The 12,528-nt window shown below is 39.3% G+C and overlaps 1 protein-coding gene across 1 annotated transcript in view; it reads left to right on the forward strand.

The window, feature by feature from the left end:
* The window catches only part of LOC124268561 (serine-aspartate repeat-containing protein F-like), a 142,039-nt gene extending 130,748 nt beyond the window's left edge, over positions 1–11,291 (forward strand). The window contains exon 10 of the mRNA XM_046703553.1: positions 11,093–11,291. Coding sequence (XP_046559509.1) covers positions 11,093–11,291 — 199 coding nt within the window. The remainder of the gene's footprint in view (positions 1–11,092) is intronic.
* The last annotated feature ends 1,237 nt before the right edge of the window (positions 11,292–12,528 follow it).

The raw sequence follows: 12,528 nt of genomic DNA on the forward strand, positions 1-12,528 counted from the left end.
AGTAGTGTGTATTAGAATACGACACTGTCTTACTTTTTGTTAACCCGCCTGATGCTTTGCATTACGGGTATAAAGATAGACTGATCGCGACGTAGTCAGTATTTGTGGATATGAAAGGGCTGTAAATGCAGAAGTACAAATTGGTACACAGCGACACATCCACATCCATGCACGTCACTAGGAGTGCAATAATCTTGAACGGAACCTTAAAATGAAATTTAACTCAGTTTGCAACCATAAAAGACTATGAAATGCTCATAGCAACCTTGTCACGCAGGTTTTGCAAATTCGAATTCAAAATTCAAATTAGACATTTGTATAGCGCTACATATCCAGAGTCCTGCTCATGTGTGCTTAATCGAATGCTCATTTGAAGAGGATGGTTTTGAGACAAGATCGGAAACTGTTGATATTTTCCGATTTTCTGACATTTTCATATTTCAACAAAATTTGAACAAAATCATTATATATATACACGCAAAACAAGTTATGCTAAAAGTAAAACGATAGCTGAACATTGCGGAGTGTGGATGTTAACGTCAAACAAGCAGCAACACATATTTTTTAGGGAGGTCATATGCCGTAATAATGTTTTTTCAATATATTCAATTTGAATAATGGCGAAAGAAATCCACCGTACAGTGAAACTAGGTTGGAAGCTTGACATTTGAAGTAGCGCAATAAGAAGGTTTCTTGCTTTTTCCAGATCTACCTTTCTGTACTTGTACAGCATCTCGGCCAAGGCACTGTTTCCTCTGATTATAACCTCACGCATGATGCCACTGGCAGTTTGGTGTTATGTTTTTATGAGCGATGCTTTCTCGAACTGTCATGAATCGCACCAGAGAAAGGACCTGTAGAGAAATTGTTATTAATGTTGTGTATGTATAAATCATCGGTGTTATATTGTCATACTTAAAACCTTTATATCTAGCTTTTCCAGAAGTAAACTTAACTGGATACTGTCCCTTGAAAGAAGAGAGCATGTGACTTTCTTTATAAACATTCTGCATACTTCGTCTAAATGTTTGATAATGTTACATAGTTCACATTTTTACCTTTCAGCAGTTATTGATTGTTTTGCATAAAAACACCTTTTGTAAATGTATTGATATTTTACATTGGTTTTCGAATTGTAATTAAATACACCAGAAAAAGCACCTGCATGCAATTCGCAAGTGCATCTCGGGGAAATAGAGGGAACGGACGTTGGGTATAAAAGACTCTTTATCTTGAACTGTTCTCCCAAAGGCGTATTTTGTTGCTATTCTATGATGTCAGCATCAAAGTTAACGTGTTAGATGTGGCGTGTGAACGTTCCGGTATGGACACTGAAACACTGGCATAAGGCTCTCTTGGGAAAACCCAGCTTTTAGTGCAATGTCGAGATATGCAAACTCATGTCGACAGACGTATAAATGAACGAGTCATGGTGTTGGCAGCCATGTCGAATGCACCATCTAAGTATTTGACGGTAATATGTTCATGGGGAAAAATGCTCCGAGGGGATTGGTTGATCAGGCTCACTGACTTGGTTGATACATGTCCTCCTCGAAATCCAGATGCAAAGATCTACCATAAACTCGATTATTAACTGACCGTCTTCATATTATATGGAACACAATGGCGTTAATCAAGACACAATGAAACACCCTTCCCGTTATCGACCTTCACGGCAAGATTTTCAAGAGGACAACACCCAAACTAAATGCTGAACGTGTCACTATGGTTTTCCTACAGAAGAATACCGCTTTTCTATGGTCATTAAGATCGCTCCAAATCCGAATTGAAGATCTATCTGATGAACTCGACTAACGCATCCGCCAACGTGAACATCGCCTCAAATGTTTCCGCACATTCGCAAGACATGAGACAATGATTTGCATGAAATACACTAATTGAAAGGGTAAAAAAACTGCTTCATTCCAATAGTGGACATGATAAGAATTGACGTTAACGCTGCCATGTCGCAGTGGGTAAACGTTTGTGAGGTGAGTTAGATTTCGCTGTGACTGTTATCATATTAAGCTTGTCATCCATAGATATTTATGTCGATTCAGAAATATCATTTGAAATACATAGCATTATATACGAGTCAGATGGAATTAAACTGTATATAGGTCAAGGCCAGCTCAAAGTGGCTTGAAAAAGTTCAGTAGTGTTAATTAACTCTGTCAACACCGTTCAACCAGAAGGTTTACATTTCCATTATTGCGAAATCGGAAAACTATTATAAATTAATTTCTTGAATAATATGCATGGCCGCCTATTTCCCAATATCAGTGGTTTTCCCATGGCACGCTGTCTGCGTTTTGGAAGCTTTGCATGAATCACACGCGAGAAGATTCATTGGGTGGTGGGTATACTTTGAAAGCAATGAACATCAATAACATCACGATAACCTTGCCAGGCGTTGCAAGTAGCGCTTGTACTTTATAAAGACTGGTTTCTCGTGACGCATTTTTTGCTATAATAGTAACTTTGAAAGCTAAGTTAAGTTTTCAGTTTTCAAATAAAACAACATCTTCTGTATTGATATGCACATCGAATTCTTAAGCAGTTGTGCGCGTTTTGTAACCACTCTAAAATTAAGCCGATGCCTTTTCTGTAAATGTCTTCGTTTGAAGAAGTACAATTGAGCAGAGAGTAACTCCCAATCACAAGCTTTCGTTTGATCTGTTGCGTGATAGCCTGGATTATCCTTGACACGTTAGTTTCCTTTGATGAAAAACAGATCCACATAATTTGAACTCTTCAAAGCTCATATGTGTTAGATAGCAAGTTAGATACAGGCAACCTGCGAAGCAAAAGACAGTATACCCATGTTCGAATGTGGCTAACTTGAAACAAACAAGAAATGGTCATTCGACGGGGCTGTATTTGATGCGGTATCATAGTTTTAGTGTTTCCAGGCTTTTAATCGGTAATATCTTTGTAAAGCACAGAGTCTATAATGGCAATGGGAATTTAGACAATACCTGGCTTTTAAGCACTTATTCTTTTCACCCTTTTCTTACAGAGAAGACATTGTAAATACTTCTTTTGGCCTTTCGTGAAATTTCCATCGGTAGCATCAGTGCTAGTTACATCTGTGTTTTATTATAACGGCCCCCGCAGATCTTTAGACTTCACAGTTATCACCGTACATGGTCACAAGGGGAATTGCAAATCTGGATAATCCAGATCATACAGATGATGAGTGGTATGGGAAAACGTTCAAACTGCATCTCTCCATTCCTGTAAACCATTTGCTTTGAATGGCGTATCAAGTGTCTTTTCATATGAATACCACAAGAAGGACAACACTGGTCTTGAACCACGACGTTGTGTTTCATCCAGATTGTTTAGACCCACAATTTCATATTAATGGTTTGGTTTGTAGAAGAGTATTTTCAGTACTTTCTGGAACTATGTAAAGGTTGTATTGTCAAGAAGGGGCTTTTCCTACCAGTTGGCTGTTATGGCCTTATCGGACGAATGGCCAGAGGGACACTTTTAGTGTCATCTCACAACGAGGCATTCAAAAACAGCACATATATGTCTTTGTACCTAGATACTCAGTTATGAGAGGTAGATTGATGCTCACAATGTCGATCACCGGATTGTCTGGTCCTGACTCGATTACTTACATACCGTCACAAATTCAGCTGGAATTTGTAATTCGCATGAAGCAAACTCCTTTAAAGGTATCAACAAAGCTAGCGGGCCTGACTTATTGGTCCCAATAGTAGCCTCTTTGGGCAAGATCACCCTGAACCCACCCTTAAGGTTTCTTTCGCTCCAAGTGCAATTCGGTGACCCGACATTAAACCCTGGATCCACCTCTGTGGAACATGGGATCTTAAACTACCTGCCCTTGATTTCAATTAACCTGTCACTGACCAATCGAATGCTGAGAAAAGGAGCAAGGGTATATAGGTGGATATGCATACATCCTCTCAATCAAAACAGATTTTATAGATTTCCATTTGATTGGAATTATTATTTTTTTCAATACTCTTTTTCACAATATTCCCGGGTTAAATGCATAGGTTGCGGAAAATTAATTCTAACGCGGATGTTCACCGGTTCCAAGAACAGGTTGATCAAGACAACTTCTAGCCTTAATGCTCATGAGTTACAATCTTAGGTTGCTGAAGATGGATTCCACTCCGGGTGTTAATGGGTTCCAAGCATGGATTGTTGAGGATCAGTTCAGCTGAAGACCAGTTTTAACACGCATGTTCACAGATGGCTTAATCGTAAATAAAACCATGTCCGTCCCGCAGTCACGTTTGTAAATTATTTTCATATCCTGCAAAGACACATGCAACACATATTCATCCTCTTCAAATTTCAGCTCATACAATCTCACGGTCTCATACTTTCATACGTGTGTAACTTTAGATCCAGTTTATTATTCGATTGAGGGTATTCTTGATGGACACAACACATCGTTAGCTTCAGGGAAGGATGGTATCAGCTGCATGGGTAAATTCAATCATTTTTCGTGTTATATCTAATTTTGTAAACGTTATTACTTTGATCGATATCGTTTTCTCCCAGTGGCAGATAACCCCCTCACATAATTCTGATAACTCTTTCTGATACTTATATCAACCCTTTTTCATGACGATACATGAAACTGCATAGCTCCTTATCAGAATTTGTAATACGAACTCTGGGATCTAAAGGAGCGAAATTTAGGACGTCAACTGAATCCTGCAACAACGCTTCTAGAACTCCTCCAAATCCTTCCTCAGTTATAGAGTGATCTTTCACAGGACTTTAATCGACGGTTAGGTGAATGTGCCGGGCATGATGAATTCACAAGGTGGACTAACTCGCTACTAACTGTCTGAACTTGTTTGTGAAGCCCTCTAGCTTAGTGGTTCATGTGCGTATGCCAGATGGGGTGTGTTTTTGGTCTGATGGTCTTTCCCATGTAATAACATCTTATTGGCGACAGTAAAAGTTTAACAGTGATTCTGTTTGTTGTTTGTGTGCCACAATAACTTTTGCCTTTGAGTATATATAAGTGGGAGAGCCATGTAACACCAGACTAAAAGAATCGCACACAACGTACATGCTGATCGGTACATAAGTGCAATAACCTCGATACGAGGGCATATTTTCATAAAGAAAAAATCGAGTGGGTGAGTGTTGTCTGTAGCCCGAAGTGATAAACTGTTGGACAACTGCAGCTGTTGCGAAACGCACGAACCCGGGTATGGTACAAACACGTATAGAAGCATAATGATGGCGAACAAATGTACAGGTGTGACAGACCAATCATAAGTACATGTTGTCAGAAAGGGAGTGACTTGAAGGATTTATTGTCACGGTTTACACTCAGCAGCAGGATGGTTATATTAATCACACAACGCAGTACATCCACGCCTAAATGGTTCCATCCCAAAATAGGAACTGTTAGACAGCTGTGGAATTTATTTCCCGGCCCAATCACCTGTAGTGCATAATCCAAGCTCAGGATTGCGTCAGTTTTTTAGGCATGTTTACAATTCTTAATATATAATTTTTTATACTATCCTGAATGCTGAACGTGCTGAACTTTAGCTTTGTACAATGTCATGATGCTGACAAGCAATCAACGCAAAGCATTGCTCATTTGCCTCACCTTTGAAAGGGAGAAAATAGACCCCACGTAGAACTAAATATGATATCTGGAAACGTTTGCCCATCGGTGGCAAAAGGCATGGAATCGATAGTTTATATTTGAGTGGTTTCTGTATCAGAGGTAAGAATCCTATTTTTATTCGCAATTAAACTGAACAAAAACTGGTTATTTGATACATGTGAGTGGTTTAGCTTGAATTTGAAACATTACCGTCTTGTGAAATAGTAATAGTTTCTGATACGTGTAATGGGTGCACATTCTATGGAATTTGGTCATGGCAACCCTGCTGTTATGTCTGTCACCTATGAATGAAATAGAACGAGAAACAGTCAGTAGGCTACACCACCTCACCCCAGTATCCACCACTACCCAATCCCGTCACCATCACACACACTCAAACACAAACATACAGAGACACACACCGACAAACAGAAATAGATAATTCAACCCGGATTTAGAAGAAAAAGTAGCACCATCTGGAGATACACAGCATATCTTGTATACTGATTTCAACACACTTATTACACTGTTTCCCTATACTTGAGGGGACGGTTGGGTAGCCTAGAGGTTCACGCGTTCGCTCGTCACGCCGAAGACCCGGTTTCACTTCCCCACATGTGTACAATGTGTGAAGCCCATTTCCGGTGCCCCCCGCTGCGATATTGCTGGAATATTGCTGAAAGAGGCATAAAACCATACTCACTCGGAGTCATTCCCTCACTCTATGCATGAGTATTAAGTGACGATAGGACATCCACAAGTACTGATATCATGTAGTCCGGCAATGTATGCCATGTCTATCAAACTGTCTAAAGAAAACCGCTGGAATGCTGAGATATGTCAAAGATGAAAACGAGTGCCACTTTAAAGACATCTGAAAAAAAAGTGAAATGGTGGACCTCTTCTGTGGTGTCATTTGAAATTAGGAATTAAGACAGTTAGGTTAGAAATATGCACCAGTTCCCTTGGCTAATATAATCTTTTATGCTTATGAATGAAATTCACAATATATCTGCTCGGATTTAACGAGGTCAAGACACGTATATTTGCCCCAAAAAGGTTAACTTCAGCTTCAGGTACATCGATGGTGTGATATCATTCAATAACAATCATGTAGCCATGTCAATTGATTATTACATTAACCTCTAGTTTGCTTGTCCCAGAGTCAATCTTGTAGAAGCTAACATGTCCTCTTTTAACTTTCCCATAAGACAACAAACACAATGTAAAAATCTTTTTTGAAATTAAGTTTCATGTTCACAAACCAGTTCTGTTTCCTTTGCTTTGAACTTGAAGACATTTATTTTGCCATTTTTTCAATTAATTTCTTCGGAGAAATGGATTATGTTCGATATACGGCTTGGGTTTGCAATATCTTTCGCTACAGGCTTCATTACTTTGTATCTGTCTTGTTACATTACAGAAAATTTGACTTAAGATTTGTTTAATGGTATGATTAGGCGTTTTTAATGAAGTAAAACTATATATTGTCCTTTAAACATTTTACTCTTGATGTTCTGATATGATTGAGTTTACTTCAAGTTGAGGTCTATAAAATTAATTAAAAAAAGTCCTTGTTGTTAAAAGCTAAAGCTGAGTCAGCATTTTCTACCACAGAGTTTTATAAATACAAAGCTGAAATGTTCACTGGGAGTCACCTGATATTATAACTCAGAGAGAGAGAGAGAGAGAGAGAGAGAGAGAGAGAGAGAGAGAGAGAGAGAGAGATCTTCGATGTAAGCATATATATATAACATAAAGTGAGTGCTTTAATTGATGGGTAGTATATGTTGATTAGTGAATGTCTCATGCTAAAGTCTCTGCTTATGGAATTAAGAAGACTGTGTCAGAATGCAACCCTGGACTAGATACTTTTCCTGTTCAAATGTTCTCAGGAAATGGTACTGACAACCAGACAACGACAGCTGAACATTTCGTAATAGTAAACCTACTTAGAAAAATCTTTACGTGTTACCCCGGATTAGAATTAATTGGTCTTCAGCAACCCATGCTGGTGGTAAGAGGCGACTAACATGACAGGGTGGTCAGACTCGCTGACTTGGTTCATATGTCATCGCATCCTCACTGCGTAGATCGATGCTCATCATGTTGATCACTGGATTGTCTGGTCCAGACTCGATTATTTACAGATCGATGCAATGTGGCTAGAGAATTGCTGAGTGTGGCTTTAAATTGTGGAAACAAACAAAAACTCTATGTGCTACAGTATTTTGAATATTACTCCTGCTTTGGGAACATATGAGAGACAAGATTCCTAAAACGCCACTGGCCTCAGTGGGAAAATGATACAAATGTTGAATATTATCTACACAAATGAAGGAACATGCGTGCTATGCTATGACCAGTTAATGTGTTTTGTAGACTAGAAGGCTGTCACCTTGCATAAACGAGACAGTTTGTATTCCCGTTTCATCACAGCGCGCCAGCATGATGTGTTAGAAAAGATTCTTGAAACGCAACTGGCCTCAGTGGGAAAATGTTACAAATGTTGAATATTATCTACACAAATGAAGGAACATGCGTGCTATGCTATGACCAGTTAATGTGTTTTGTAGAATAGAAGGCTGTCACCTTGCATAAACGAGACAGTTTGTATTCCCGTTTCATCACAGTGCGCCAGCATGATGTGTTAGAAAAGTTTGAAGTAATGCAAGTCTTACATCAGGGTATAATGCTGGCAAATTCAGTGCCCCAACCCGAGCTCCACCGTCCCCTGTGCTTCTAAGCTTACCTGATCTCTAACATGATCGATGAAGACTATATTTCTTTAGCATCCGGCTGGTACTCGGTGTCACTGACGACAATACATAGCTCGCTCTTGACATAGATCTGGGTGAGTTCCAGTACGAATAGTTCAATAGTATTATAAGCAGATTACGTTCCACAGCAGTGGTAAGTTGATAAAATACCATAAAATGTAAATATGGAGAATTCCCAGGTCGCATTGTCCGTATTTTCTCTTTCTCGGCGTTGATAAATGTCAGACTATATTTACACAGTCATTGTTCTCCGCTAATTTCTTATCAGTTTCTTAGTTTCTTTTCCAATTGTTACTGAAACGTCATCTGTCAGTGGTTAGTAACTAGGTTTTTTAAAACAATGTTAGATAGACCACAATAAAAAATAGACCATACGCACATACATGTTTATATTCAGCGTCATTATTAAAGGGCCATCTCGGTATGGAGGGCGTTAAACATGAGCATATGTCCACAACGTTTAAGGTTTGAGTATGTTGACAGTGCGATTAATTGTTGTTAATGAATACTGGTGATGCCCATCTCAGACTATGTAACAAATGTTATATCTAGGATTACACTTTCTTAGTAAAGTACAGATTCTAGTACTTTTTTTAGTTGAGTCCCATCACCCTCAGAGTCAGGCACCTAATCCCCAGCACACAAAGTCAGACGCCTAGACCGTTCAGCCACCGCGGCTTCCACAAAAATGGAAGTCGGACAACTGGTAGTCTAGACTGCGGACTTTGTGTATCCCTCTGAAAAGTGTTAATTGGCACGGCTCCCACGGCCGAAAGCTATTAAATACACAATGCCATTTTACTAAGAAAGTGTAATCCCAAATATAACATTGTTAAATTTGACCACTTTCTAAAATTGCATTGTGTATTTCATCTCAGACTATTTGATTCTTCTTATAAAACTGGAGTGGACAACAACTAAAACCATAATAAATAAAAATTATGAAACAAAATTGGGAAGCGGGAGATAGAAAAAGGAAGAAAAGGTACCAAAGCGCAACCATATACACGTGCAATACATGACAGGCAACAATGAAAAGTCAACAGTTCAATGAAAATGCAACTGAACTCTCTTCTTGAAAGTAGAAAATGAGATGCTTCCATATACATCAGTGGTACTGTTGGATAGCTTATGTTTAGCTTATGATATCTATGTGTGTAACCCCATCTACAATGACTCTCTGTGTACTTACAGCGATCAGCAGAGTATGATTTGGCTGGGACTGGCAAACAATGGCCACGCTCAGTTAATTCATATATTTCCGCCCTCGACGTCCTTCGATTCACCGAGTTTGCTTCCAAGATACCGTCACTTACATCTGGGTTGCTGTGGACATTATGTGGAGGTCAGAAGAACTCACCATCATTATCAATGGCAACTGAATGACGTACGCAAAGCCATCATGGCGCTGCGACTATCTTGGTCGATGTTAGCCTATGAAAGTTAAGACCGTCCTAGCCCTAAGATCGTTGCATCCTTATCATGCTCATGGGTCATGTCTGCTTTGCAAATCTGGAACATCTGCAACATAAATTTAATATTCGCAGCCTGCGAAAAGAGATTTAGATTGAGATGTCTAACTCGAGGAGCAAAAACGTAGACCCAGCTTATTTAGTGTTGAGATTGAAAGAACTATTGCTAAATTCATTTCTGTCCATTTAACAACCATCAGTCATTCTTGCAACAGGTAACCTGTGACTGGATAATTTTGTGCAAAGATGATTGCTTCAAATAAGTAAATGTGATAAGAAATGAATTTGAATCCGTGGTTTAATGCTGTTAATATTTGTCGAAAGTTTTTTATTTTCAAAGATAGATAACTGAGATATGTATTACTTTTACAATTTCACATTGTGCTTTTTCACTTGTTGAAAGTTGTTAAAGAAATAACTTTGGTTTAGAAATACAAACGATGTAGAAGCATTATGCGAGTACTGACGGAACTCTAGTACAGTGTTGTAATGTATAGAAAATCGCTAAACTTAAAATACTTTCCGCTGAATGTGAAGCATGGGATACAATAGACGAAGAGGTGTGGTTTCTTTTGTTCAGTTGTATATACACCTGTCATTCCATAACAATATGTGGAAGTAATCGAGTTTCGAATTACAACGAATATATCCTACATGTGGAGCACTGACATTTTGAAAGAATTAGAAACTGGTGACTGCACAGAGTTTCGATTATTCAAATGAGGGTTATAAAAATATATAGCGATGGATTTCTATGTAAATGTTCTTAATTGTTTACCATAAACCATAACACACATTTATGAGACTGCCTTCTATGAGAACACAGTAGTGGTATATATATTATGCACAAAAGAAATATCTCTCGAATTAAATGTCACTAAAAATCACCTCCCTTATACGTTTTGAACGCGTTAGACATAACAAGAAGTCATTCCTAAAGCAAACTTGTGAATTTTGTTAGGACACTGCCATCATCACCTCGAATCTTCAGCGCAAACACCCGAGCGTCGTGAACACGGCCAGGCCAGCCGATGTAGACAACGGTAAACCTGTATTTGTCATCACACACTGCCTACATTATTATGGAGTACCACCCTTTCCTGTTGACAAAGTCGGCATGATAGAGTGGTGGAGCAATGATCGGAATATGTGTGGCATCTAATAGCTCCTGCACAGTTTGGAAATCCACACTTTTCAAGGTATCCTCTTGTAACATCTTTCAGTGCGTGGCCGCTCGGAAACTTCACCACCTCAACAAACATCTTCACAAATGGCTTCACAGCCGTCGTGGACGCAGATGCAGACGGTGGAACGGGCAATGCCAAAGAGGTTCCCAACAGTCCTGTACTCAACAGATGTTGCCAGAAAGTAGATGGCTACAGCTACGCGGTGTTCAGTCGTCAAAGCCCGTCTGACACGTGAAGAACGCTGAAGCTGGGGATGAAGGCGTTGGCAAATAGTCTTAAACACATCCTTGGTCATCCTGAAGTTTTGAAGCCATTCCTGATCATCGTAGTTTCTTGATCTTCTTGCCACTAGCATCTGCTTCGAAGTCTCATCCAGATGGATCGTTCTCTTACAAATGATGATCCAACAGCAAGAATAATGGCCTGGATGAACTTAGCTCTTTCGCGACGCCGTCTTAACCTGTCCATTGCCATGACTGAAGTGGCAGAGTATGCCAATAGTTACTGGAATATTCCAAATGAGTGGGTGCATGTAAACGCAACCAAAATTTGCCCTTTGCCCCTGGGGGCAAATATACCACCTCGGGGTATTTTATGCATGTAAATACAAAGATTGATTGGGGCTGTACCCTCGACGGGGTTGAAAAGAAAATGACACGTTGGAACTGACCTCGCCGTTTGCTTCTTTCAACGTTGTAAAAATGTTATAAGTTTTGAAAACAAGTCTCTTCCTGCTCTGGGGATCTCATGCAAGCACATCTCATGCAAGTAAAAATATTGTCCCCTTGAGAGGGCACACAAATCCCATTTCATCAAAAGTATTTTAATATCTACCCTAGTTTTAATAGTAGAATATCTGTTGTTTTAATGATCGGAGCTATGCACCTGATATCAGGGTGTCATTATGTGTGAGAGAGAATTGTGCATTGCACCTGCAATACTGACGCCATATAGCAATGAGACCATATATGAGAATACAATAAAACAAGAAAAGGTGATCAAATGTCAGCATCCCATGCATTTTCCTCATAAATTTCAGCTGCCTCGTGCGGTGCGTTGTACGTCTGAAAATAACATGGAATTTTCCATTCCAAGTAATACAGACACACGTGTTTTGAACGGCCTGCACTTGACAGGGTTGAAATGTGTAATGACATTGTCCAACAGGTTTTCGTGTTTAATTCTATTTACGTCTTCATGACATACTGTCATTTTAATGTCACGACATAGTGTGATGGCATAGTTGTTAGTTTGTTAGTCTTGGCCAGAAAAACCGTGGCTAAAGGCATGAGCAATGAACCATGAACAACCCATTACATCCGAACCTTCCACATTTCAGTCCTACCCTCCTCTCCAACACAAACAGTATGTCTCTTTCGACCACAAGGTCTCAATTGCGTGACCTCAAAATATGAATTGTATTGACGTCATCATAATAGGTTTTGTGATAACGAACATTTGAGCTAAAGATC

The sequence above is a fragment of the Haliotis rubra genome, unplaced genomic scaffold, assembly GCF_003918875.1.
Source record: "Haliotis rubra isolate DU_JTF1 unplaced genomic scaffold, ASM391887v1 Scf139, whole genome shotgun sequence".
NCBI classification, from domain to species: Eukaryota; Metazoa; Mollusca; class Gastropoda; order Lepetellida; family Haliotidae; genus Haliotis; species Haliotis rubra.